The sequence below is a fragment of the Hipposideros armiger genome, unplaced genomic scaffold (assembly GCF_001890085.2).
Source record: "Hipposideros armiger isolate ML-2016 unplaced genomic scaffold, ASM189008v1 scaffold_494, whole genome shotgun sequence".
Lineage (NCBI taxonomy): Eukaryota > Metazoa > Chordata > Mammalia > Chiroptera > Hipposideridae > Hipposideros > Hipposideros armiger.
The window spans coordinates 144,536-170,258 of NW_017731844.1; the positions used below are offsets into that span (position 1 = coordinate 144,536).

General features: G+C 62.1%; 1 protein-coding gene across 1 annotated transcript in view; it reads right to left on the bottom strand.

Moving 5' to 3' along the window:
* Nucleotides 1-9,124: 9,124 nt before the first annotated feature.
* Nucleotides 9,125-25,723, bottom strand: part of KCNQ1 (potassium voltage-gated channel subfamily Q member 1) — a 323,222-nt gene continuing 306,623 nt past the window's right edge. The window contains exon 17 of the mRNA XM_019667315.1: nucleotides 9,125-10,400. Coding sequence (XP_019522860.1) covers nucleotides 10,173-10,400 — 228 coding nt within the window. The 3' untranslated portion in view covers nucleotides 9,125-10,172. The remainder of the gene's footprint in view (nucleotides 10,401-25,723) is intronic.

Here is a 25,723-nt window from a genome sequence, read left to right on the forward strand (position 1 = left end):
TGGGACAGGGCAGGCCTGGGGAGTCAGACACACCTGGCTCCACCCCGTCGTGCTCCTCGCCAGCATGGAGACCTGGGCGGTCAAGTCGGGCCTTCCAGCCTCGGTTTCTCGTCCATAAATGGGGGCAGTAAGATTTGAATGACTCATGTTGGACCCCGCGGAGGGACCGTCTCCCTTCACGTTTGGCTTGGAAGGTCCCCTGCACCCACTCCGGGCTGCCTGCTGTCTGTGAGGCCCTGGAGGTAAGGCAGGGTCTCTGCCCCCTTCTCCACCCACCCTCACACCTGTCCTGGGCACTTAGGGTGGGGCATGTCCCAGCTCTCCCTCCCCAGCCGTGGCCCCCCCAGGCAGGCATTCTGGGCAGCACTGGCTCTGGGCGGCCGGTGCCCAGGTGTGGGGGGGCCCAGGTGGGGGAGGCTGCCGCCAGGTCCAGGCGGCTCCAGTGGAGGCTGAATGGGTGCTCTGTCCTGCAGCCTGGGGCTGTCATCTGCTGCTGGGATTTGGTTTCCTGGAAGCTAGTGCGGCTGCAGGTGGATTCTGCGAGGCCTGGTGACCTTGCAGCCTGGAGCCCGGGTGCCTCCAAGTCAGGCGGGGGCCGGTGGTGGGGGGAACAATGAGGCCTTTCCCCGGGGAACAGGACTGAGCCAGCAGCAGCCTCGGGCCTTGTTGGCAGGGAGAGGGGCTACTGGGGCAGCGGTGCCAGGCCTTGGCAGGGCTCAAGGGAGGCTGGGCCAGCCAGGCGCCGGGTAATTGAAACTGCTTGGACACACGCGGGGGTTTGTGGAGCATTTTCAGGACACAGTTCTGCCTGTTTCACCTGGAGGCTGGAGGCAGGGGAGACAGGTGGGGAGGGAGTAGAGAAGCGTGTTGGTGGGCGCCGGAGGGCCCGGGACTGACTCTCGCTGGCCTTTTGCCTCCCTGTGACAGGTTCTTTAGGAGGTGAGGGCAGGGGTAGCACTTCCCACTTATTTTGGGGGGCAGAGGTGTTTCGGCTGATTCCTGGGGGTCAGGAGCAGGGAGTTTGGAGTCAGACAGAGGCGTGCCCGCCCCCTGCGCGCGTCCTCGTGTCTGTGCCTTGAAGTGTTTCCAGCTGAGTCACTCATTCGTTTATTCCGCCCACCTGGGTGCATAGACCAGCCAGGCTGCAGGTGGGTGGCTGGGCCTTGGAGCCCGAGAGGGGGCGCCCTTCGAGCTGTGGGCACTCCCTGTGGTCCTGAAGGGTCTTACTGGGGTGTTGGGGCCGCCCTCCTCCGCGAGGTGACAAGGAGCAGATTTAGGGCCACTGGGCACAGCTCCAGGAAAGCCATGTTGGCTCCTGGGGTGGAAGTGGGTACAGCTGGGTACAGGTGCCCGCCTTTGGGCCTCAGCCACAACACCCTAGAAACAAGCGAATGTCCCTGTGTACTGGGAACTGACCATGGTTATGGCAGGCGGACTGAGAAGGTCAGAAGGACGTACGGCCCCTCCGGATAGCGTCCCCAGGAGAGAAGGGCCAGCTCAGATGGCAGGCGGCTGCTGTGCGACGCTTGCACGTGGGGACTGAGACCCAGGCGCTGGGTGACGGGCGAAGGGCCCGTCCTTTCCCAGACCACACAGACTGGGGTGTTTGGAAACACAATGGGAGAGTGTTTCTGTGTCTATACCTTGAAAAACAAGTCAAAGGAAGCAGAGCGGGGCGTGCAGGGAGGGCTCAGAAGCGCGATGGCTGATGGGGCCTCCGGGGACTGTGGGCCTGGGGAGTGGCCCCCGCACAGCCTCCCTCACAGCCCACCCCAACCCCGAGGGGAGGGCATGATCTCGCCCACGTTTGATAGATGCGGAAATAGGCATGAGGGATTTGGGTGCCCGGACTGAGTTCACAGCCTTCGGAAGCTCTCAGCCCCCCACATCGCAGGGCCCCCCAGGCTGAGGCTCAACTTCCCCTCCTGTAACGGTGGTTCTCAGTGGCTGTGCTGTCGAGACTGAGGGGTTGTCTCTGAGGCTCCCTTCTGGAGTGGTGGAGAGGGAGCCTGCTCCCATCCCCATGACCTGTCCCCCTGAAACAAGAGGTGTGGGATCACCCCTGGACCCCGGGGGGCCATAGCGAAGCCTGGACAGGAGACCAGCCCTGCTGAGGGTGAAAAACAGCTGCAGGCGGGGCCAGCCCCATAGGCCCCCACACCCAGGGCCGGCCAGTCAAGTGGAAGGCCCAAGTCGATTGTCTGCCGCCTTCTTTCCTCTCCAAAGTCCTTTTGACGCGGTCTTGGGGACGGAGACGGATTTGATTAAGACCCTTTGAAATGACTTAATGACATTACCCACCCGCCCATCAGCCCCCCTCTTTAGAAAGCCTCTCCATGGAGGGGTCTCCTGGCCATCCCAGGCTGGGCCCTTCTCCTGGGGGAAGCCATGATCCCCAGGGCCCACACGGGCCCCAGCCCAGCAACAGGCAGGGCTTCCGAATCTCCACCCTCCAAGTGCCGGGGGAGCTCCACCGGGGGCTGGGGCCTCTCCCAGCACGAGCCTCCTCTCCCCTGGCCTGGCCAATCCATCTCCGACCTGTCACTCCATTGTCCTTGGCAGAGGGGCTGTGGCCGGGTCTTCTTGGGACTGTGGCCGGGTCTTCTTGGGACTGGGCTGAGGACACGATTGAGGGTGAGGGCTCCTGTGTGCCCGTCCTGAGGCCCCTCCCTCAGATCCTCTGGCTGCAGGGGTGCACCGCTATGAGGCTGAGGCTGCTAAAGGGAAGTGCTGTTAGTGGCAGCTCGAGGCTCTGACACCTCGAGGGGTCTTGCCTTGCTGCTGGGGCTGCCTCGGGCCTCCGGTGGCCTTGCTTGTATTCCGGGAGAACCGGATGGAGAATATGAACCCCTTACCCCATCCAGTGCCCTGTGCCAGGCCAGGCCCTGCCTGGCAGCTACCTGTTCAATGCGGATCTGCTGCGGAGACGTCTGTCTCAGGGACACTTCTGTGTCACGGCCCTGTGTAGAGACACGTTGCTGGCTAAAGAGAACTGTTAATATAACATCCTTCCCTGAGCTCAGCGAGCTGTCATTGGTGCTGGGGTTGTGAGGGGCTGTGGCTTTTGTCCATTTTCTCCTCACATGCTTGGCGACCTGCCGGCAGGGTGACATTGGGGCTGCAATGACTAACTGAAGCTCAGAGAGGGTTAGGGGCTCTGTCCAAGGACACACAGCAAGAGAGTAGCTAAGCCAGGATGGGAACCAGGGGGGATCCCTGGCTTCTAGCTTCACTCTTCTTCACCCCCACATTCCCAGGGAAGGCTGTTCTTGCACCGTGTGTGTGTGTGTGTGTGTGTGTGTGTGTATGTGTGTGTTTAGGGATGGCAGTGGGGGTAGACTAAAGCTAAGAAACAACCAAAAGGAATTCATTGGGGTGTGGCGGATTGAATCTGTGGTCAGGCTTGTAGCAGAGTTTCTTGAGGATCCAGTGGGGAGTTGGGAATTTTCTCGTGTGGCAGGGGCAATGGCAGCCCTGTTGGAACCAGTGGGCATGTCTTGATGGACCACCTGGTGCTCGCCTACATTGGGAAGGCATCTTGGCTTCATGGCCTGCGGAGGCCAGCAGTGGAGCTGTGTTCATACCACCAGGGCACTTTCTGCATCTCTCCTCGGATATGGCTTCTCTGGCTCCAAAAGCCAACCCGAGGAGGTCAGCTTTCCTTGGCCAGTCTGTCCCTGCCTGCCCGCCGGCTTCCCGGCCCAGCAACAGGCTTGTCTTCCACCGCAAGTTCCATTTGTCCTCTGAGGCTTTTCCAATGCAAAGCCCCACACATGGGCTGCGTGGGCTGGCGCTGCCCCGGGCCTCGGTTTCCCCATTGGCATGAGGCAGGGAGGACCCATGTGCCTGCGGCCTCTCTGCTCTGAGCGTCTCCTTGCCCTCAGGACAATCTGTGCCCCCCACGAGCACCCTGGCGCCCCCTCACCATGTGTTTGCCGTTGCCGCCAGCTTCCTGGGGCTGCAGGCTGGGCAGGAAGATGAGGCTGCCAGCATGATTGATCCAAGCTGTCTGCTTTGATGTCGCTCAGAAAGATCACACGCTTCCTACAGGCTGGAAACCGGGAGGGGATTTCACAGAGCAGGGCGTGGAGGGAGCTGGGTAGGAGGGGGCGGGTGTGGGCAGGTGGGACTCACTCTGGTGTCCAAGGGACAAGCTTGCAACTCAGTCTCGACCCCCCACCCCCTGCAACCTGGGTCCCCACCCTGGAAGCAGGAGCTTGTGTGCGAGGCCCACAATGAGGCCAGGAAGGACACCCTGGGCACCCCTGGGCCTTCTCAGGCGGCGGGGTCACTGCCCAGAAGAGAGTAAATTCCAAGCTGGGAACAGTGAGGCGGGTTGGGTGTGGCTCTGGGAATTAAGGGCAGAACCGTCCCCCTGGGTGCTGTGGAGCAGCAGGCACCAGGAAGAAGGCCAAGAAGCGGGAGGGGGGCTGAGCATTCTTAGGTGTCCAGCAGGTCTGCCCCAGGCTAAGCTGCCCTCTGTCTACCATCGGCCCTGCTTGGTGCTGGGGGCTGTAGGAAGGGGTACAGAGGCCCCATGCGTGTCCCTGGCACCACTAGTGCCTCACAGGGGTGCTAAGGGGAGGGCCAAGTGACAGAATCCGGTCCAGAAGGTCACAGAGGGGCTTGCTGAGAGAGAAGGATCTGGGGTTCAGAGTGGACCCCCACCCTGTCTCAGAGCTAGTGCCTGATATCTGGACAGGGAGGGGCTGGTGCCCTGGCCTCGGAGGCCTTGACGTGGAGCAAGGTGGCAGCCCCCACCCCACGACTGGCCAGGAGCCCACCATCGGAGAAGATCTTTCTTCAGGCCAGTGTCTCCGGCCAGTGCCTCCGGCCCCCAACCCCTCTGTCCAGGCCTGGTCTGCTGGAGCTGGAAGCAGCGCCTCCCTCCAGCAGCTGGCCGGCGAGGTCAGAGGTCACCTGCTTGAGGGCTCCTATGTGCTGGCGGAGGCTTCCCTGCACAATGGGGCTAGAAAGGGCCTGGGAGGGGCTGTCTGCATCTGAGGGCCCTGGCCCCAGATGCCCGGCACTCAGGTGTCAATGGGGACTGCTCTGTCCAGCTCTGGCCACCCCAAGCAGCTACAGGCCCTGCTGCCCGGGGCCCCGGTTTGCTGGCTCTCCAGGACACAAGGATAGGGCCAGAGCCAAGAGGGGGTGCCAACGGGGACAGAGATACCCGTTTAGATTCAGGTGCAGGGCCGGAGGGCGGTCCTAGGATAAAGCCAGGCTGCTGGGGAGGCAGGTTTCAGGTGAGCTTGGAAGGGCCCCCAAACCAAGGACTGGCAGCATATTGGGAAGGGAGGGCCCTGTCCCTGTGTGTGACCTGGCAGAGCCCCACACGGTGGGGGATACGGGCTCAGGGCTTTAGGTGGGGCCGTCTTAGGAGCCGTGGCCCACATCAGCCTTTGTCACCCCACCTCCCACCCCAGCTGTCCGGCTGCCCCAGTCTAAACACCAGCTCGATCCCCTCCTTCAGGATGGCAGACCCTCCCCCAGCAGCCCTCAGATTGCATCACCTACTGGTGCCCTGCGTGGGCCCAGGCGCATCTGTAGCCCCCATAATGTCGGTGGCCTCTTCCCAAACCCCGTTCTGTCCCTTGATTTAACTGGAACTTCCTGAGTGTCTAGTGGGCCAGGCCCTATGCCAGGTGCTCCCAGGGTCCCCCTTCCCCTTGGGGCCTGGTCCCGGCACAATCCCTTCTCAGTGGCGGGCTGGTGAGCATGGCTGTTGACCCCAGCCCAGTGTGGGGGGGACAGCCTGCCAAGATGGTCCTGAGCAGGGAGGGGGCTGTGCCTGCCGGCAGCTCGGGGCCCAATGAAGGTGCAGGAGAAGCTGTGGGGGGGGGTAGGAAGGCCCGTGGGACACGGGGGGGGGGTCACCGTTGAGAGAGGCCCAGTGAGCAGGCAGGACCGAAGCTCCCAGGGGCTCCTGGGCGTGGGCGTGGGCGGGCGTGGGCGTGGGCGGGCGTGGGCGGGCGTGGGCGTGGGCCGGCGTGGGCGTGGGCGTGGGGCTGGAGCTGGCTTGGGTGCTGGATGATGAGTGGCTGCCTGGGCTGCACAGCTGGCTGTGGCTCCGACGGATCCTGGGGGGTGAGGCTGGATGTAGGAAGGCCGGGAAGTGGTCCCGAAGGCCAGGTGGGGTGGTGCAGTGAGGCGGAGGGGTCCGGAACCCAGGCACCTCCCGGGCCGTTTGTCTGACTGCCTTTATTAAGCACCTACTGTGTGCCGACCCAGGCCCAGAGCTTACATGTGTTAGCGCCACCAGCCCCTCCCCCACGCCCCTTCGAGGGGCACTTTTAGGCTCTCCCCTTCACAGACGGGGGAGGGGATGGGGGGTGCAGGCCTGCCCTGCCCTTCCTCGCTTGGCCCCTGGCCCAGAGCCCAGGAGAACCTCAGGTTGGGCTGACACCGGCCTCAGAGACTGGCCCCATGGCCAAACCCAGCGCCCAAAAGGTGCCATCCGCCTGCCTGGCTCCAGAGGGTACGCCGATGGGGGAGGGACATGGGCAAAGGAGGTGGGTGCCCCAGGAAGCAGGCAGCCCCCCAGCTGCCCCCACCCTGTCCCCCCAGCAGATGCTCCCGGCACCCATTGGACGCTGAGGACCTCAACAAGGGAGTCCAATTGGGAGACAAAGGCCGGGCACTGCGGACAAATACTCATGGATATTGTCAGCCAGGCGGCCAGGCGAGCCCACAAAGGGGCGGGGGAGGGGCCGTGAATGGGCCTGGCCTGCACATGCCACCGTTGCCCGGGCGACGGCCCTCTCCTGGAGAGGTCTGCTGGGCCATTGTCCGGGGCACACAGGACGTGTCATACACCAGATGGCCGTGTGCTGTCTAAGTCAGTTATCGGGGGACAGAGTGAAGGAATGCGGCCGGCGTGGCGGGCCGGGGCGCCATCTGTTCCTCAGACCGTGGGCACCAGGCGGGCATTGAGCCCTCGGCCGGCCGGGCCCAGCCTCCACTGCAGGCTTTAATTAGCTAATTCCATAATTGGGCTTTATTTCAGGTAAATTGCATTTCACACCCGAGAGGGCTGCAATGGCCCATCCAGGAGTGAAGCACTCGGGTACTTTGTGCACAGTCGATAATACGGGAAACAAAGCGGGCTGGGTGCAGGGGCCATGGCCTGCCCAGATGGGCGGCCGCCGCGCCGGCGCGCACCGTGGGCTGGGGGCCCGGGTTCCTGTGCTGCTGGGGCCTGGGCCTGGGGCTCCACGGGGGCCCTGCTCTCCAGCCGGCTTCCTGGGGTTTCTGCAAATATTTACCTAACAAGGAAACAACAGCTTTCGCCTTTCCAGTAATTGTTGCTCCCGCCCCTCCCCCGTGGGTACAGGCTGGGGAGGCCCCAGGCCCTGCGCTGCCCACCTCCCCCCCCCCTGCGCTGACCGGTCCCTTCAGTGGAGGCCAGGGCTGGGTTCTGGGGAGGCACAGACTCAGTGGGGCTCAGCAGAGTGGGACCCAGGGCCTTCCCCTCCCACAGGGCCAGCTTGACATTCTATATGGAAACCTGGCTCCCCATCCTGACACTGCCCGTCCGCTGCTTCTGGTGACCTGGGGACAGCGCTGTCCCCGAAGATCTCAGCTGCCCCCAGCCCCGATGGCACGGGAGTTGGGGTAGGCTCTGGAGGGTGGAGGGCAGTCGAAAGGTGTCGAACAGATTCCACCCCCGCGGGCGCTGGCTGAGTGTATCTGCACCTGTGAGTTGGAGTGGAGAACGGGAAGCCTTGCAGTGTTGGGGCGCCCGTGGGGCAGGATGAGGGTAGGATGGCACCCACCTGGCATACGCCTAACCTGCTAGGAGCAAGACAGGCACGAGGGCACACTGTGTTACTGAGGGGGAAACTGAGGCTTCGATAGGGGCAGGCATGCCTGTGTGGGGGCCCCGGAGCTGCAGGCCTTCCCTGCACCCCACTCCAGTCAGGATCCATATGTCCATCTCAAGCTCCTTAAGGATCCTGGAGGATGGGCCTGGATGGGCCTTGCTCTCGTGGTGGGCCTCGTGGGTCCTCAGACCGGAGCCAGCCTGGCGTGGGAGAGGCCCAAGTGTGTCCCCCAAGGCGGCTGGCTGCCTAGGGTGTGGACTGTACCTCCAGCACCCACAGACCCAACCAGGTCAGGCCTTGGCTTGACTGCTGGGCCCTGAAGAGTTGCCCACCTCCTAGGGACTGCTGGGAGAAGGGCAGTGGCCATATCTTGACCATACCAGGTGGCCAGGGCCACCCCAGGGGGAAGCCCTGGGGCCACCAGAGTCCCAATCGGGGGGGGGCCACTGAGCTGACCCATAGCCTTGGGGTCTTGCAGCCTCTGTGAGTCCTTGAGCCCTGGCCCCTCTGTGAAGAGGACTGTGAGTTCCTGTTTAGCGGCTACTGGGCACCTGCCTCCAAGGAGACTGCAGGGGTCCTGCCTAAGAGGGAGGCCTGGGGGACTCCAGGCAGAGCCTGTGGGGAAGGAGGCTGGGCTGGGAGGAGATGGGGCTCCGCGGCCCGTGGGCAGCAGTGGGAGGCGGGCAGGGGAGGGCAGGGTGCTGTCCTGTCCACACCAAGCCCCATGGCTCAGGAAGGTAGGTAGAGCTGGCATGTGGGACGTGGGCACGGAGGACAGCGTCCCCGAGCTCCGCTCCCACCTGCTCACCCCGGTCCCCTCGAAGGGTCACAAGGCCTGGAAGGGCTGCTTGGGACGGGCTATCAGGGAGAGCTTGCTGCAGGAGGAGCTTTGAGCTGGACCAAAGGTGTGATTTCAGCAGATGGGGGTGGGTGGGTGGGAAGAACATTCCAGCAAGAGCAGAGGCTGGGCTGGGAGGGTAGGCTGTGTTTCTGGCCACCTTCTTTCCCTCCTATCCGCTCATGTGGGCAGAGCTGAGCGTGGTGCTGGCTATGGGGACAGGGGCGGGAATGGTCTGGCCTCAAGGGGCGACAGGGTCACCAGGGAGACCCCGCCCTCAGAACCCTAGGCCAGCGAGCTGGGGGCTCCAGGGCCGCCTCCTTCAACCTGGGCAGGTGCAGACAGAGTTAGGGAACTCTGGTGTGTTGAGGGCTGAGGGTGGCAGCTCCGAGAGAGGACACGGTTGTCCCAAAGATGGGTCCTCCCCAGGAATCAAGGTGAGAGCAGTGCCGAGACCAACCCCATGACCCCACATTTATTGGGAAAAGCCAGCACAAGAAAGAATCAAAATCACACCGTGAAACTCATTAAAACAGATTCCAAATCACCACAAATTATTCTGATTTCTATGAGACGTGACACCCAGGGGGAGCCCCCGTCCTGTGGGGGGACTGTGACATGCTTGTGCTCCCCCAGGGCTCAGCGGCTGACAGTTCTGTGTGTCTGTCCAGCTGCTCGGACTGGGCAGGGAGCTGGAGGCAGGGGCTGCACGTGAGTGGGGCTGGAGGGCCCCTTCTTCTCTCTGGAATGGGTAGGAGAAGCTGCCAGTCTAAAGTGGGGGGCCTGTCCACCCCCATTCCACTGGTGGACATTCTACCCCCAGGGAAGGGCTCTGGGGACAGTGGGCCTGTCCGTCCTGCTTGAAGCTGTGGCGTCAGGATAAGCTCCCTCACAGTCCCTGGCCCATCGAGTCAGCATCACTGGAGACTGAGGGTCACGGCCCAGGCCTGGGGCCCTCTGAGCAGAGCTCACGGGCATCCTTTGTTGGCATGGGCTGGGCCTGCTCTGCCCTCCTGTCTCCTCCCTGGGTCCACCTGAGCTTTGGCTTCCAGGCTGGGGTGTGGCCCCCACAGGCCCTGTCTACGCTGTCTGTTGGTCTCCCCTGTCTCTTGGTCTCCCCTCAGGGGGGACTGCATGCCCCTGTCCTGCTTCCTGACACATGTGGCACGGACCAAGTACCAGGGTGCCCAGCCCTGGGTGCCAGCCTGACCCCCTGCCACTGTGTCCCAACCACCATGCAAGCAATGTCGGGGGCCAGAGTCTCAGAGCTGAGAGGGGGCTCCCATACCCAGCCAAGTTCTAGTACCCCCTGGCTGGAAAGAGACGGCCTCAGCGGACCCCTGAGCCTGGGCTTGTGGGGCAGCATGGCCTCTGGGGTGTCCGGGGCCTGGGGGAGAGGAGCTGTTTGAGGAGGCGGCCAGCGGCCTGACGGGTGCCCCTGCTGAGTGGGAGGTGGGGCAGGCCGATGGGGCTCCTCTGGGCCTCCCCACTCAGGCCCCAGGCCCCCATCAGGACCCCTCGTCGGGGCCCCTGCGGGGCACGGTCAGCTGTTCGTAGGTGGGCAGGGCGTTGCCGGGCAGGAAGAGCTCGGGGTTGATGGAGCCGCGGCAGGGCTGGACCACTGGGGTCCCGCCCCCGCTGGGGGCCCTGCCCGCCGGGGGGCCGCCCTGGTGCAAGGACAGAAGCTGGTGAAGCATGTCGGTGATGAGCAGCAGCCTCTGGTCCAGCTGTGTCACCTGTGGGGACAAGAGCAGAGTGAGTCAGGCAGCGGGGGAGGCAAGGAGGTGGCCAGGTCACCCACGGGTGTGGACCAAGCAGCAAGAGCGCGGGGCTGCTGCCGGGGACAGTGTGGCGCGGGGGGCGAGGCCACAAAGGTGGCTCTGCAGGGTCAACCGTGCAGCTGAGGACCGCGCAGGCAGAGCTGGCTGTGGCCGTCGGTCCGCCTGGACACACATACGTGATGTGTGATGTCTACGCCCCCGGCCGCCGGGGGCCAGCCGGCCTCTGGGCCCCCCTGGGCCCTACTGAGGACCACAGCCCCCCAGCCTCAGGACCAGGCAGAGTGGGGTGCTGGCCGCAGGGTGGCCCTGGGGAAGGTGCTGCTGGGGGAAGTGGCCTGTGTGTGGCTGGAGGCCCAGTAGCTGGTCCCTAGGCGGACCCAGGCCGGGCTTTGGCGGTAGGCGTGACAGTCAACAACTGTCCCTTTATTGTGGACGCCGAACCGGCCGGGAGGTGAGAAGAGGGGTGTCTGTGAGGGAGCCAGGGCAGTTCCTTCACCTGAGACCCCGTGGCAGGTAGGGCGGGACGGGCCCTGAAGGTGGGTCCCAGCAGCCATCCTTCCCCTGCTCCTCCCGTCAGAATGGCTGCCTGTGCGGGGGTGCGGTGCCCCTCTCCGGAGGCCGACACCCCGGCAACCCGCCAGATAGTCTGAGACCCACCTGTTCCAGGCCTGGGGTCAGCTGCACATCTGAGGTCCCATCACCCAGACCAGAGGAGCCTAGTCTTCTATTCCCCTAGACAAAGCCGATGGCGGGAGCCCAGGCTATGAATAAAGGGAAGGAACGCAGGGCTTCTCTGGTGGGGCCTGGGGCCATTCACTTAGCCCCCCCAATTTCCCCAGATGCCTGCCCAGCACCCCAGGTCTCTGCAGAGCTGTTTGGAGACCACCAACTGAGGCCTACATCCCACCCTATAGGACGAGAAGGGTCTTGCTCAGGGTCACGATCTGGGTTCCCAGCATCTCCCATCTCACTCCTGTAGCCCTCCCCCCCACCCCCAGTGTTGGGCAGAGACGGGGGCGAGAATGGGGGGGCTGAGCTCAGAAGGCTGGCTGAACGCTCAGTGAGCCAGGCAGGAGGGGGCGTGGGGAGGGGACTTGCTCCATCACTGTCCCTGGCCCGAGACCCCCAGGGCTCCCTCTGCAGCAGGACCAGCCCCTCCGTCCCACCTCCAGCGTGTGCCCTGGGAGGCCGGCGGGGGGTCACCTGGGCTTGGAGTCCACCTGGGCTCCCTGGGCCCTGCAGACGGTAGCCCTAATCAAGGCTGGTCCGGGTGTGGCTGCATGTCTCTCAACTGTGCAGGCCCCAGCTCCAAGCATCGATTGGTTTGGCATCAATTAAAGCACCAAATACATTACAGAAGAAAATTTGTGGTTTCATAAATTTTCACTTTACGGCACTTGAACATCTGTTGATGTCTCCAGATGTGTAGTGGGTATGGAAGGCTTTATGGGGTGTTCTTGGGAAAAAGGAAACGGCGGGTGGTTGGGGTGCAGAAGGGTTGGAGGCTGCGGGGCGGGTCCTGGGTCCGCTCGGGGAGTGGGCAGGAGGCCTGGTGAACAGAGGGTGGGCCAAGCCCTGAGGAGCCCTCCCAGCCCTCACCGCCCGAGCTATGCCCCTTCCTGGACCTTGGGCCTGACCTTGGTGCCACATACCACCCGGGGGCTGCCTGATGCCCCCCAACCCCCCTCACCCCCCGGCTCTGGGCTCCCTGAGTTTGCCCTGCCTTGTCCAGCCCCAGGGCCCTGTTGTGTGGGCCTCCATCCTGTCCCCTTCAATGACAGATCACATAGCCCCGTGGTGTGGGGTGAGCCGTGGTCAGGCTGGTCTGGGAGGCGGAGTCAGAACCCACGCTGACACCTGGCTGACACTCCGTCCTTCTGGAAGATGGGGACCTGCTCCTCCCTTTGTGGGCTGTCTTGGGGGTGCAGTGAGACAGCACACACAGGAGCCGGCGTGGGGGTGGGGTCTTGAGGTGGAACCCGCCCGGGAGCAGCCCCTTGGCAGGGGCCTCCTGTGCCCAGGCCGGTGGGCAGCCCCGAGGGCCACTGTGCCTGGAGGGCCCGAGCACAGAGCACCTTCACTGATGGTGACACCAGATGAGCAGGAGGCAGTGGCCTTGGGGACACCCCAGCCGCAGCGAGGTGCGTCTGGGGGGCAGGTGCCCAGGGTGGCTCTGCCACTCTCGGGGGACAGCAGTGCCCACTCCGGGGATGGGGACCATGTCCCCCAGGAGCTGTTGGGGCAGATCAGTTTTGGGGATCTCGTCCTTATTAGCAATTTGATAGTGACTAAAAGGGCACGGCCAACAAAAGCTCCCTTGTTCCCTGCCTCTACTCCCCAAATTAATAACCATAAGATGACTTATGCAGCCCTCGGAAGAGAAAAAAGCAATTAGAATAACAGCTAGTTAGAGAGCCCCGGGCCGCTGGTGATCAAACCCACGGCGACGGGGCTCCTGTTTGATGTGGTTATGAATTTGTTTTCAAAAGAAAATCTTGAAAAAGAGTCTTTCAGGGGAAATTTTTGTAGAACCTGCTCAGCCTTGATCCCAGCTCTGGACCTGATGCTGACGACAGCCCTGGCAGTGGAGATGGGACGCCGAAGTCTGGGGCTCGAGGGGCTCCAGGGTGCCCCGAGTCAGCATCTGATGGTGGGGCGGGGCCTCCTCGCAGGACAGCCCAGGGCCCTTCCTAGGGTCACAGGCGGAGGTCACCGTAGCCCTCCGCTAGTGTGCAGACTGTCCTGCACCAATGGCCACTGAGCCATTCTCAGGAGTGATGCTCAGAATATTTACCACCAGGTGCTGAGCTGGGCTGCAGGGAGCTGGGGGCTCCAGGCTCCAGGCAGGGCACGCAGGGGCCCATCTCCTCCCCGCACCCTGGCCACAGCTCAGCACTGCCCGTCCCCCCTCCTGAGTCCACCAGACAGGTGGTGCAGCTGAGGCCTGGAGGGCCGAGTGGGCCTTTTGTCCCTGGACACAGCTTGGGGGGACGGGGTGGGGCTGGCACAAGCTGGGGGCAGCACCAGGCAGCCTCATGGGAAGGACCCTCAGGCTGCTGCCCGCTCAGCGCCACTCTGGCCAGCTCAGGAGGAAGCCCCACGATGGAGAGCTCAGGGCAGAAGCCCACGTCCCTTGTCCTGGGCCCCAGCCACACCTCAAAGTACCCTGGGTGGGCAGTGCCCCTCCACCAGCCCTCCCAAACATACAGAGTTCGTGAGAGGCCCCCGGCACAGGGTCTGGAAAGTGAACTCTGACTGCTGGACACGAGTGCCTAAGCCCGCCATTGCTGAAGAGCCTGGCCACCTGCCGGTGCCACCAAGGGCGACCAGGCCGTGCCAGGCCACAGTCTCGGACTTAAGGCCCTGCTAGATGCAGGAAGGAGTTAGTCTGACAGAGGTGACACAGCCACCCTGCATGGCTGCATGGCTGCTGAGTAGGTGTCAGGTCGGGGTCCTGGGCCTCCTTGGGGACTTCTGGGGTCTCCATCTCCATAAGACCACATTCATCCTCCACCCTGTGAGGACAGCCCTCACTCTGCAAGCCACTGCTGCTGGGTCAGGTAGGTGCCACAGTGACCCATGACCTTTGTCCCCCGTGCCCTCTGGCACAGGCAGGTGAAGCTGAGTACCCAGTTCTAGGGCAATGGCTGCCACTGAGACAAACCACAGAGGGGGAGCACTGGCTGCACCCCAGGACCCTTCTCCACTGACCATGGCAGGAGAAAGGCCACCCTGATGTACAGACGCGGTCTGATGTCCTCTGGACCTGAAGCACCCAGGCTCCGGCCAGGGCCACGCCCGGGACCTGCACATTCGGCCCTGCAGGGCTTCAGGCCTGAACTCAGACCACGGAACCAGTTTTCTGGCATGTCTGTTTAGGTCTTTCCATCGCTCTGCACTCATACTGTTCCTTCCGGTTTTCCTCATCTCAGGAGAAGGCTCCAAATCTCAGCCTCACGCTCCACAGTCTATCCATCAACAGAGCCTGGGCGACCCCTGCCTGCCCTTCATGGCTCCAACCCAGACCAAGGTGCCGTCCTCTGTTGCTGGGACCTCTGCAGTAGCCTGCCAGCTAGCCCTCCATCCCCCACAACGTATTTCTGCATGGTGGTCCTTTAAAAACACAAACCAGGTCATGTCACTGCCTGCTCAGACCTTCCTGACCTGCGTCTCACGACTAAGCGAAGCCCCAGTGCCTTTTGTGGCCCCCAGACCTGTCCCCTTTTGCTCTCTGGCCTCCCTCCTTATTGACTCGGCTCCAGGCCTCTCTGCTGGTTCTCATACATGGCGGCCTTTGTCCCCGCTGTTCCCACTACCGGTCCCAGTCACCCCCCAACCTCTGGTCTCACCAACGTCACTGCTCTGAGACACCCCCCCCTCCCCCCGCCAAGGCCCGTCCACGCCCCCTGAGCAGCCCTGGTTTCCTCCGAGGCACCTGGTGCACAGTTGTGCCTGCTCACTCTTTAGCTCTTGTGCTCACTGGAATTCGTCTCCAGGAGCCAGGGTCCTCTGCCTGTCCTTGCCAGCACTGGAGGGGCCCAGTTCATGTTTGTGGAGTAAACAAAGCGGGTGGGACACGGCCCAGCACCTTGACTCCACGGCCCCCCAGGGGACCCTCTAGCCAAGGGGGAGGGGAGGCTGCGGCAGGGTGCCCGTCTGCCTGCAGTGAGCTGTCCTGGAGGGTCCCCCCACAGCAGGCCCCCCAGCCCAGCCCCTCCCCAGAGCACACACAGCCTGTGGGCCCTGCCCCTGGCGCTGGGCCTCTGTGGCTCCTCGGGGCTTGGGAACGCCCCTCCCCCACGACAAGAACTCCGGAATCACACCCATAAATCACCCTTTCGTTAGGGCCCCTTGGGGCTGGATGGTCTTCCAGAGCTGGGTATGAGTGGAAATAGATCACAGCGCTTCATAACGTCGAAATTTATGGCAGGAGACGGTGTAATTGTGTTTATGACTTTGTTTTAGTGCTTTAGCTCTTGGAGAAGAATCAACGTGTTTCTGGCCGCTGAGGTTTTACTGCTGGTCCCCAGGGCAGCTGCTCTCTCTGCAGGGGCTTTCTGTCCCGTGGCAGGGAGAGGGCTGCGGGGCCGCTGCGCACGTGTGCTGTGGCCGAGGGTGGGCATGCACTCTGTGTCTGCAGGAGTGCAGGCCCCCGCCTGTGCAGGAGGCCCGGCACGGGGACGTTTGGGGCGTGCGAACACGTGCGAACGGCACAGCAGTGGGGCTGGGTCATGGGAGGGGGGCTCAGGCACACGGACAGGCTGCCTGGGTTCACGTCCTACCTCCTTCCAGGCTGACCGAGGAGGGGGGCGTCTCAGGGTCATATCACAGGCCACAGGGAGCCGGCACAACCCCACGCAGCCAGCCCTAGGACCCCTCCACGGGCACAATGGCGCCTATGAGTGACGTGCTCGTCTCCCTGCCTTCTCTCCGGGCAGCTGCCGGGCTGAGCTTCTCCCGCTGACCTGAGCCATCTCCCTCCACAGAACTCCCAGGGTACCCAGAGTCAGAGAGCTCGGTCCTCGGCTCAGAACTCTGAGAAGACCCCTCTTAGCTCTGAACAAAAGACGAAGGCCTCGCCACGGGCCATGGGGGCTGCATGATCTGAGGCCTGTCACCCCAGACAGCTCCTGCCGTGGGGGCCTCCCGTCCTTCCCCGCTCTGGCCCCTTCCCTCCACTGCCTGTGGGATCATGGCGCTGGGTCCTCCGGTGGCTCGGGCCCTCACCTCGTCCACATTTCTGCTTGTCTGCTTCTCCACGAGACCTCCCTGGGCTCCGGACGGGGCACAGCAACCTGCCCGCAGCCCCGGCCCGGCGTCTGCTGTTCTTTCCCGCAGAGCTCACGCCCGTGCCGCCGGCTTATTTCTTACGGGTTTTGTCTCTCGCTGCCCCTCCCCCCAGGACAAAAGCCCCAGGAGTTCTGTGTGTGCCTCGTCCACCCATGTGCTCAATCCTGGACACCCGGCCGCCGCCGCCTCCCTTGTGTCTCTGTCGGCTCAGCATGTGTGTCCAGAGTCACTCACATCCACGGCCTCACTAAGGCGGCTCTGCACGGACCCACGTGGACTTTAGGGAGGAGAAGTTACAGGACAGAGGTTACAGATGGGGTCAGTGGCGGAATCAGGGGCCCTGGGTGGCACGGGAGCCCCTTTACACACCTCCCCCTAGAAGGGGCCTAGGCAGACACCTGGTGGGGGGCTGGGGGAGACCCCTGCCCAAGATGGGCAGGGCTCGGGCCTCCCGGATGGGCTGCCCAGGGCCTCAAGGGGGTCCTGCTGGTGGAGGCCAAGCTGGGGCGGCTGCTCACCCTGCCCACGCCGCGGAGCCCCAGGCCGGGCCTGGCGGGCGGGAATGTAGGGCAGGCTGGAAAAGGCGCTGGAAGCCGAGAGGCCGTGTTTGTGTTGGCAGCTGGCGGAGGCCCCACCTGCGTTTCATTCTCCCCCTTTCCCCTCCCTCGCTGCCCCTCTGCCGAGCCTGAAGTCCCAGAAGCCAGGGGGACGCCCGGCTGAACACTTTGTATCTGGAGCCAGTGAGCGCTTGGCCTCTGCAGCCAAACCCCAGGTCCAGGTGGGCAGGTGGGTGGGTGACACGCAGCCCAGTGATGGGAGCAGGTGGGCAGGGGCAGTCCACTGGCTGTGTGGTCACTGTTCCTGTCCGCCACTGACTTCTTCCACCTGGCCCTGCTGCCCTCCCCACCCCCTACTTGGTCAGGACCCAAGCCCACTAGTCCCCAGGCTGCCCAGTAACACCCCTCCAGCCTCGGCGTCCGCTCCCTGCAGCTCTCCACGCCAGTCGACCGCCACAGGGTCCTGCAGTTAGTGAAGCCCCTACAGGTCTCTGAGTGCCTTCAGGGTAGACGGCCCTGCCCTGGCCATATTCTCCACAGTCTTCACGGTCTAGTCCTGTGTCCCACTCAGCCACTGCCCCTTCAGGCCCTGCCAGGACTTCTTCCAGCTCGGTGGATGTGCCTCAGGGCCTTTGCACCAGCTGGCCCCACTCCCTGGAACAACCCAGTCTCTCCCGAGCCAGCAGACCCTTCTCATTCTCCAGGCGCCAAGGCGAAGGTCTCCTCTTTAGAAGGCCTCCCGCCCTCTCCTCCCTCCTGGTTTGTCTGCCATCACCTCCCCGCTCAGCCCTGTACCATTGTATGTTTACTTCTTAAACGTCTGCTTCTCTGAAAGCAGGGACACTGCTAGGCCATCCATGACCCCTCACCAACTAGGTGACTCTGGCTTCTGTCACCTCCCTAGCAGGGAGGGGACAGCGAGTCTGCCCTGCAGCTAGGGCAGCGGTGGGGGTCACGTATGAGAATAGAGGGCAGTGTCTGTGGTCAGGCTCCCCTGGGGGCAGGGTCCAGCTCCCCTGGGCAGCTCCTCAGACCTGTGAGGGGCTCAAGGGGAGAAGGCCCCAGTGTGTCGCCCAGTTCCCCGCTACTTCACAGCTGCCTCTGACCACTTTCCTGCCCCCCAAGACCGGCCGTCCCCACGGCCTGGTGCGTTTTCTCTCCAGGCCTCTCTCAGGCCGCCCTTGGTCCCCCCTCCCCCCTCAGCCTGGGGCCACACCCTCCTCTGTGCTCTCACAGCAGCTTCTCAGGCTGCCCCCTGACTGCACACCCTCCCCCTGAGCTTCCTCCCTGGGTGACTGGGGGCTGTGGACCCCAACCCCGTCTGCCCCTGCCCTGCCAGCCTCCAGGGGTGCGCCCGCCCGCCATGCCCCCTCCCCAAGCCACACGCTCTGCCCAGCTGGAGCTCTTGTTTTTAAACGAGCCTGTTTACAAGGTTTTGCACGGAATTTAAGTACTCTTCGAAAACATTCTCTCTCTCAAAAGTAAAAACATTTCAGAGAACCCTCCCCTTTGACCCAGCCAGCCTCGCTCTGGTCCCTCCTCTCCCAGGTAACCGGCTGAGCGATCTGCTGTTTTTGCTTCCAGCTATTTCGAAACACAGCTTGTGCACGTGATACAGTATCCATCCATCGAGCGCTTTAGTGTAAATGGAAACATGAGAAGCCGTTCTCTACTTGCTTGTTTTCACTCAACACAGGTTCTAAGGCTGCCGTGTTGAAACACGTCCGCAGAGCCTGCTCCTGGGGGGGCCTCGAAGCCAGCCTTTCCACGGCGCTCTGGAAGCGTCACGTGGCCGGTGTCCACCGGCAGTCAGGGAGGCCAAGTGCTCCCTAGGCAGCACCCCGGGCCCAACAAATCCAGCCGGGGCTGCTGCACCGGCCCGGGGCCAAGGCCGAGCTCTGCAGCGGCCCTTCCACGTGGCTCCCCCCACTTCTGCTCTCACGGCCTTTTCCTTGCCCAGGGGCTCACGGTCAGCCTCGCTCACCCTCCCCTCTCAGCCAAAGGTGTCCAGCCACCCTGCAGGTCGGGGGAGGTCCTCCTGCCCTGCCTGGCTGCTCCTAGACCATGCTCCCACCTCCTTCCGCAAAGCCCCAGCCCCGCTTTCTGAAGATTTGAGCCCTGTGCCCACTGCCCCTCAGAACTCCTTTGGTCACACTTGGCGGTTTTCAAACTGCCCAACCCTCTGGCTCCCAGATTGTCACCCTCACCTCCACCCTCAGCCAACCTCCCACGGTCACCCCACAGCTGCCCCTTCTCAGCGAGCTCTGTCCGTTCCCCTGCTGCTGGCCTCCTGCGATGCCTCCTCCAACATGCCCTGACCCCCAACTGAGCCCCCTCTGTCCTTCAGCTGCCTCACAGCTTCCCCACTCCATGGCTACCTGGAAGATCACTTCCGGGGGACACTTGCGCCTCCCGGCCCCTGGGGGTTCAGCTCCCTAGACACCCTGGACCCGTGCCTGAGGTGGTGACAGTCTGCATCCAGCCCAGGGGTCTCCCCAGCCTGTCCCTCTCATGCTTCACCTGCTCAGGTAAGCGGTCAGGCTGGAAGCCCTGGGGTCGCCCCGACTCCTTTCTGTCACACCTCTCATCTGACCGGACAAGGCACCCAACATGGTCACGGCTGGAGGCTTCCAGGGCCCAGCAAATCCCCTCGGAAGCTCAGCCTCCTCCCAGCCCCGCAGCCACCGCCCTGGCCCGAGCCACTAGCATGTCCCAGATGCCATGGTGGCCTCCCACCTGCCTTTCACAGCCACTCTTAGGCCCCAGGAGAGGGACGTTAAAATGGGGGCTCCCCACTCCCTCGGAGCCAAGGGCAGGGTCACTGTCGTGGCTATAAGACCCATCACGACCTGGCTGTGTCCTCCCCTCGGACGCTGCTCCCTCTGTCCAGCCCAGTTCTGCCTCAGTCCCTTTGCACCTGCCACCGCTGGGAGGTGGGCTCTTCTCTGCGAGCTTCAGGCTGACCCTGCCCTCCTTTAAGTGCTTAAAGCCCCTCTGAGGCTGCCCTGCCTGCTGGGGATGCTCTCTGCTGTCCTCTGCTTAGCACTCAGCTGACTTGTCTAGTTTCTGGTCTCTGCACTGTGGTCAGCTTGTTGAGGGTAGGGCTTCTGCTTTGTTGCATCGCGTGCCTGGCACACAGTAGGTGCTCAGCAAAGGTTGGCAGAATGAATGGATAACCACCCAGGGGCCAGAACTGTCCAGGTCAATCCCAGGTGGGGTGACCAGCAGAGGGGCCGAGGGGCTTGGGGTGCGTGTGTATGTGTGTGTGTGGTCACACGTGTGCGTTTGGGCATGCATAGACTTCCACCGGAGCTGTGCTGGGCCCTACACCGGGAATGCGTGAAAGCTGGGAGCTGGCACATGGAGCAGGGACCAGGGATGGTGGCAGGAACTGGGGGGCCAGAGAGCTGGGGTACAGGCTGGCCCAGCTTGGGATGGGGCTCAGCTTAGGGTGGCTGCCACATCACTGGGCCTGGGCATCTCCCCTTGACCTGCCCCATGTGGACACACAGCAGGTGCTCAGTGCTGTGTGGGGCTGGAGACTGAGGCCTTTGGCCACCCCTACCCCAGGGGGCCCAGCTCCTGGCTGTGCCCCACCCCCATCCCCACCCTGAGACTGACTGTCCGGAAAGTGGGAGAGGAGGGGGCGGGCAGGGTGGGCAGGAAGGACGTTGCTGGGGCTCCAGCCGGGCTCCGAGTACTCCAGCCCCATCTGGACATATTTGGCAAGTCCTGCTCCCCTCTGCTCCCAGCACCTCTCCTTCTCAGGCCAGTCAACGTTCCCAGCCCTCGCTCAGTTCCCTGGCCCACCTTCCCCACTGCCACCTGTGGCTCCCCATCCCCAGTTGTGCTGGTCCCCAGCCCAGGGTCTGTCACATGCAAATGTGGGAGCTAGCCTCTGGTCACCTCTTCATCTCTGTAAGACAGGGACGTGAAGGGTTGCCCCACAAGGGGATGGAGGTCAGATTTTCCTGCCCTGTGACCCTGGCCAGTCCCTGGTCCTCCCCGTCACAAGGAGGGTGGTTCTTGGCCTTTTATGCCACGGATGGACTAGAGTGCTGTGACCACAGTGGACAGGTGTCTGGGCAGAACTGCAGCATGGCAGGTGTGCCCAGGTGTCCTCCTTGGGGCTCAGATGACCCACTGATCTAGTTGGTCTTCAGAGAGGTCCTGGGGCAGGCAGGCCATAAAGCCCAAGAGCTTCAGGTTCCTGGCTGGGCACTGTCTTAGGGGGAGGAACCCCACGCGGCGGGGGCCTGTGAGCGGTGGGGAGACATGGCTCTCGGCCTTGGCACTGCCATCTCCACCCAGGCTGGGTGGAAAGGAGGAGGCTTCAGGTGAGGCTGGGTTCCACCAGGACCGGGAGAGACAGTCAGCCCAGCTCCCCGGGGCTCCAGGGTCCCTTCTCCCGCCAGTCCTGTAGCTGTGGTCACCACAGGGCTTTGCTGCCCTCAGGCCTCTGATCTGCTGGCTTCTCTGGAAGCCACAGACCTCCCCACAATTGAGGGAAGCAGGGAGGGGCCCTGTCGTCTGTCCTGCTGTGTGGCCCCCTCCCTGCATGGGAGCTCCAGGAGCCTCACTTGCACCCTGACTCCACACTTCGCCCAAACCAGGAAGGCCCAGCAGCACCCCATGAACTTCCTGACTCTGAGACCCCGGTGGATGGGCTCGACCCCCATCTAATGGGCAGGCCCTCCACGCAGCCCGCTCTGCGCAGGGAACAGTGACTTGTGCTACCCAGGAGCACCTGTCCGCCCCCAGCAGGAGGCGTCTGCATGGGCACGCTGGGGTGGGGAGGGGTGTCAGACCAGGTCAAGTGCAAAAGCAGAATAATGCTCTCCAGCAGGGCGTCTGTCCCCTACCCCACGACCTCCGAACTCACAACCCCCTGGCCAGGCCACCAGCAGCTTCTGCACAGGTGACAATGCCACCCCTCACTGTCATCCCTCTGCATGCTTGTCCCCACCTCAGTCCAGCCTCCACACCGAAGCCAGTGACCTCAGGAAGCCCCAGCCCTGACCCCTAGGTGTGTGGCCACGTAGCCAGGGCATGAAGGGGACAGACGTGGAGTGTCCTTGGGAGGTTGGTGGCCTGAGGGCAACAGAATAGGGGGGCTCCCAGGAGGGCCCACAATGCTCGGAAGGTGAGTGGAAGGGTGGGGAGGCCTCCACCCAGGAAGGAGGCCCTGGCTGGCCGTGGCCTGCCTGGCCTGGGCTGACCTGCGGGCTGATGAGAGATTCAGGCCCCATCCTGCGGCCCCCAGCCCTTCCTGCTCCGGGGGCCGGGGGGAAGAGCTCCTGAGACACCGGGCCCGGGTGGGAGAACCCACGCTGACCAGACCGCGTGTGCTCTGCGGGCCCCCGGGAGGACCCGGGTCCCCTCTTGTCATAGCCTAAAGGTTCCCCATCAGGGCCTGGATCTGAGGGCCTTAGAGACGATCCTTGGTACTGCTCAGGTCACAGATGCAGGAGACCCTCTGTCAACCTGAGTTAAAGGTGGGGAGGGGGCTCCCACCAGGGAGCCCTCCTGTCGTCACTGCCCCATCCCGCACAGCCCCAGCCCCCCAGCTCCCCAGAGGGCTCCTGTCCCGGACCCTCCAGTCCCGTGTGCACATGCAGCATGAAGGGTCTGCCTGTCCTGCCTCTTCACCCACTTTCCTCAGCTTTCCAAATGCCCGCCCTTTCCCCCACGGATCCCTGGCTCCTCGGCTAAGCACCTCCCCCTCCTCCTCCTCCTCCTCCTCCTCCTCGCCGGGGCGCCATCAGACCTCCCTAGTGTCCTGCATCATCACTCTCTCCCTCCAACTGCAGTTTTCCCACCACCGGCAAGCAGGCCCAGTTGAAGAGCTCCCATGGGTGCTATGTTCCCCAGTTCCCTACCCCACAAGCAACCAACCCCTCAACCCTCTCAGCTGTCTCCTGGCTTCACCTTGGTATTCCAAGCCAGGTGCTATTGCTCTTCCTGGCATTTGCAGCTTTAGACGTTACCTAGCGACTGCCTAACATGCAACACAAGAGATCAACGTTTCATTCTCGCAACTCCTCTCCCCGCCACTCCCCTAGCCCTTCAATATAGTTACATTGCAATTCTAGGCTAAATAAATACTTCCTGTTTGCGTCTGATGTAAACATTATGTAACTTTATATCACTATGTAAATGATGTTTTCAGCTGAGTCATGTGGTGGTCTATGATGACAACTTTTTGTTTTCCCCGGGGTTAAGAATTGCCTGTATGTTTTGCTTAGCTTTTAATGCATCTATCGCTGCTTCATTCTTGAACAATTCTCTGTCAGAATTGTAAAACTTCTATTCATCCTGTTGAGAACACCAGCTATCTATCAGTTTCATTATTTTTTTCTCCTAGAAGTTTCTTCCTAGAGTCCTAGAAGGATCAGCTGCCCTTCAGGCTTGCTGAAATAGCCATAATACTAGGACTTCTTTCTCCCTGGTGTTGGATTTCCTTGCTTCTTGGATCCTATGTTTCTCTTTCTTGGTTTTTCCCTTATTTTGCTGGAGTATCTACTTAAGTAACTTTCTGAGAAAAGGCATGTGATGGGTAAAACCTTTGATGGTGCCTGTCTGAAAATGCCTTTAATCTACTTTCGTAACTGAGAGTTTGACTGGGTATGGAATTGTCGATTGAAAATAGTTTTTTCCCTGAGAAGTTCGGAGGCATTTCTCCATTATGTGCTGGCTTCCTTCACTGCTGTAGAAAAGTCTGATGCCATGTGATTCACTATCCTCTGTGTGTGACCCACTTTCTCTCCTTGGAAGCTAAGGGTGTCCCCTTTATTGCTGGTGTTCTGAAATCACAATGATGTGCCCTGATGTGCCTCAATTCTGGGAACTGAGAAAGGAAGAGGGCAGGGGCCTGACTTTTTCAGCATAAAAGTGGTCACTGAGTCCCCTTCGCTTTTTCATCACAAAAACTTATTCCCCACCTCAGATGCTCCTGGTGTCTGTCCCCAAACTCAAAACTTCTCCGGTTCAGCTTCTCTGGGGACTCAGCCTCCTGTCCCTGGCTGGGCTGGGGGATGGACAGGCCCTGGCCTCACGGGCTGAGACAGACCTGACCTTCACTGAGTATCTTCCTGTCTGCAGTCCCACCTAGTCCCAGCTTTGAGGACACCTGGGGCTCCCGTCCTCAAGTCTGTCCAGGGTTTGCGCTGGAAGCGGCCTCCTTCTCGGTGGTTCTCCCGCCTGCAGCCTCGGTGTTGTCATTCCCTGGACTCCACTGGTCCTTCTGCTCCCAAATACTAAGCTTTTGGCACCACTTTTTGGTGTCTCTCTTGTCATCTCTCCTGATCGCTTTAGCCTTGTTGATTTACACCTTAAACTTGTTTAATGCTTTTACTGTCCTTTTAGTAGGGTTTGGAGGGAGTGGAAATAAATACATGTGTTAAATGTGCCACATTTAACCAGAGGTTGTACATTAACTTTTCATCCCTCTGCACCTGCGCTTTTGTCCCTGGCGTCCCATGGTTCCAGGTACCAGTGACCTCCCAGGGGCCACTTCATGCTGTCTTCTGTCTGGACTTCTCAGAGGTTTCCTCCAAGGGGGCGGGTCCGCCTCTGCTGAAGCTCTCCAGCTCCCAGGACCCACATCCCCTTGGGTGTCCATCCTCCAAGGCCCCTCTGTGGCCCCCTTTCTCTGTTGGCCATCTCCGCCCTTGTGCGTCTTCCGCTGTTGCTGACCTCACCGCGTCCACATGCCGGCGGTTCCTGGTTTGGACTCCCAGGGCCAAACATGCCATGAAACCCCGGGGCCCTGGCCTCACCACTTCGGTGTCTCAGAATCGACATGTCGTGTCTTCCCCATTGTCTTTGTCCCAAGAAATGGCAGCGCCATGTGGCTGGCTGCTCATGGTAGCATCTTCCTCCTACGTCCACTTCCTATATGAGGTCTATCTGGACCCCAAACCACATGTGCAATCGATGACTGAGATGGCTAATTGTGGCAAAGATGGCTTATTGTCTCCACAGTCATTCTCTCCTTTTTTAACCGACAGAACCTGGGGTTGAACAGGATATTTGGCTGCCTGGAATAGATGTTTGGTTTCCCAGGAGTCCCTGTAGTGACTTGGGGTGTGTGTTACATTCTGGTCAACGGCGACTTCTGTGCAGTCTTTCCCCTCACTCCTGCTGCTGGAATGCAGACGTGATGGCAACTGCTGGAGCAGCCCTCAGTGGCCGTGGGGCAGAAGCCGTGTGCTTCAGATGGTGAAGGAAACAGAGAAAACCCTGGGTCCTGTTGCCGTGCTGTGCACCATCAACCCTGGGTGCTCTCGCTCTGCTGGAACCCCTTGGGTGGCAAAATTCTCTTTTGACTATTGTCTCAGAAACAGCTGGCCCAACCCCCTTGCCCTGAATCCAGTCACCATCTCTTTACCAGCTGCTCACTCTGCCTCTCCAGCGCCCGGTCCATCCGTCACAAGGCTCAGAAGCATGTAGATCAGAGCATGTCCCCTCTGGGCTTGGAGCTTCAAACCCTCCGACAGCTTCTGATTGACTGACAGTAAGCCAGGGGCCGGGCCCTGATCTGGCGCCTGCCAGCACCCCATCCTCCTCAGCCCACTCACCCGACCGAGTCCCACCGGTCTCGGTCCCGCTGACCCAAACACTCCAGGCTTTCTCACCGCAGCACCTCAGGATGGACGCTCCCAGCCCGTAGCAGGCATTTAGTAAAGATGCGCGGAACGACTTAGTAACTGGGGGAGCGAGTGAGGCAACGCACACTTTAATGCCAGGGAAGCCCAGGACCCGTCTAAAGCCCAGGGCGGGGGGCCACAGCCTGGTATCAGCACCACGAGGCATCCAGGGGGCCGGGGTTGGCTCAGGCTCCGGGACATCTGTCCAGCTTCCCCCCATTCGGTTTCTGCTGCAGTGTAACCTCCTCGGAGAATGCCGCCCAGCCCTGCCCCCGCGCCCCGC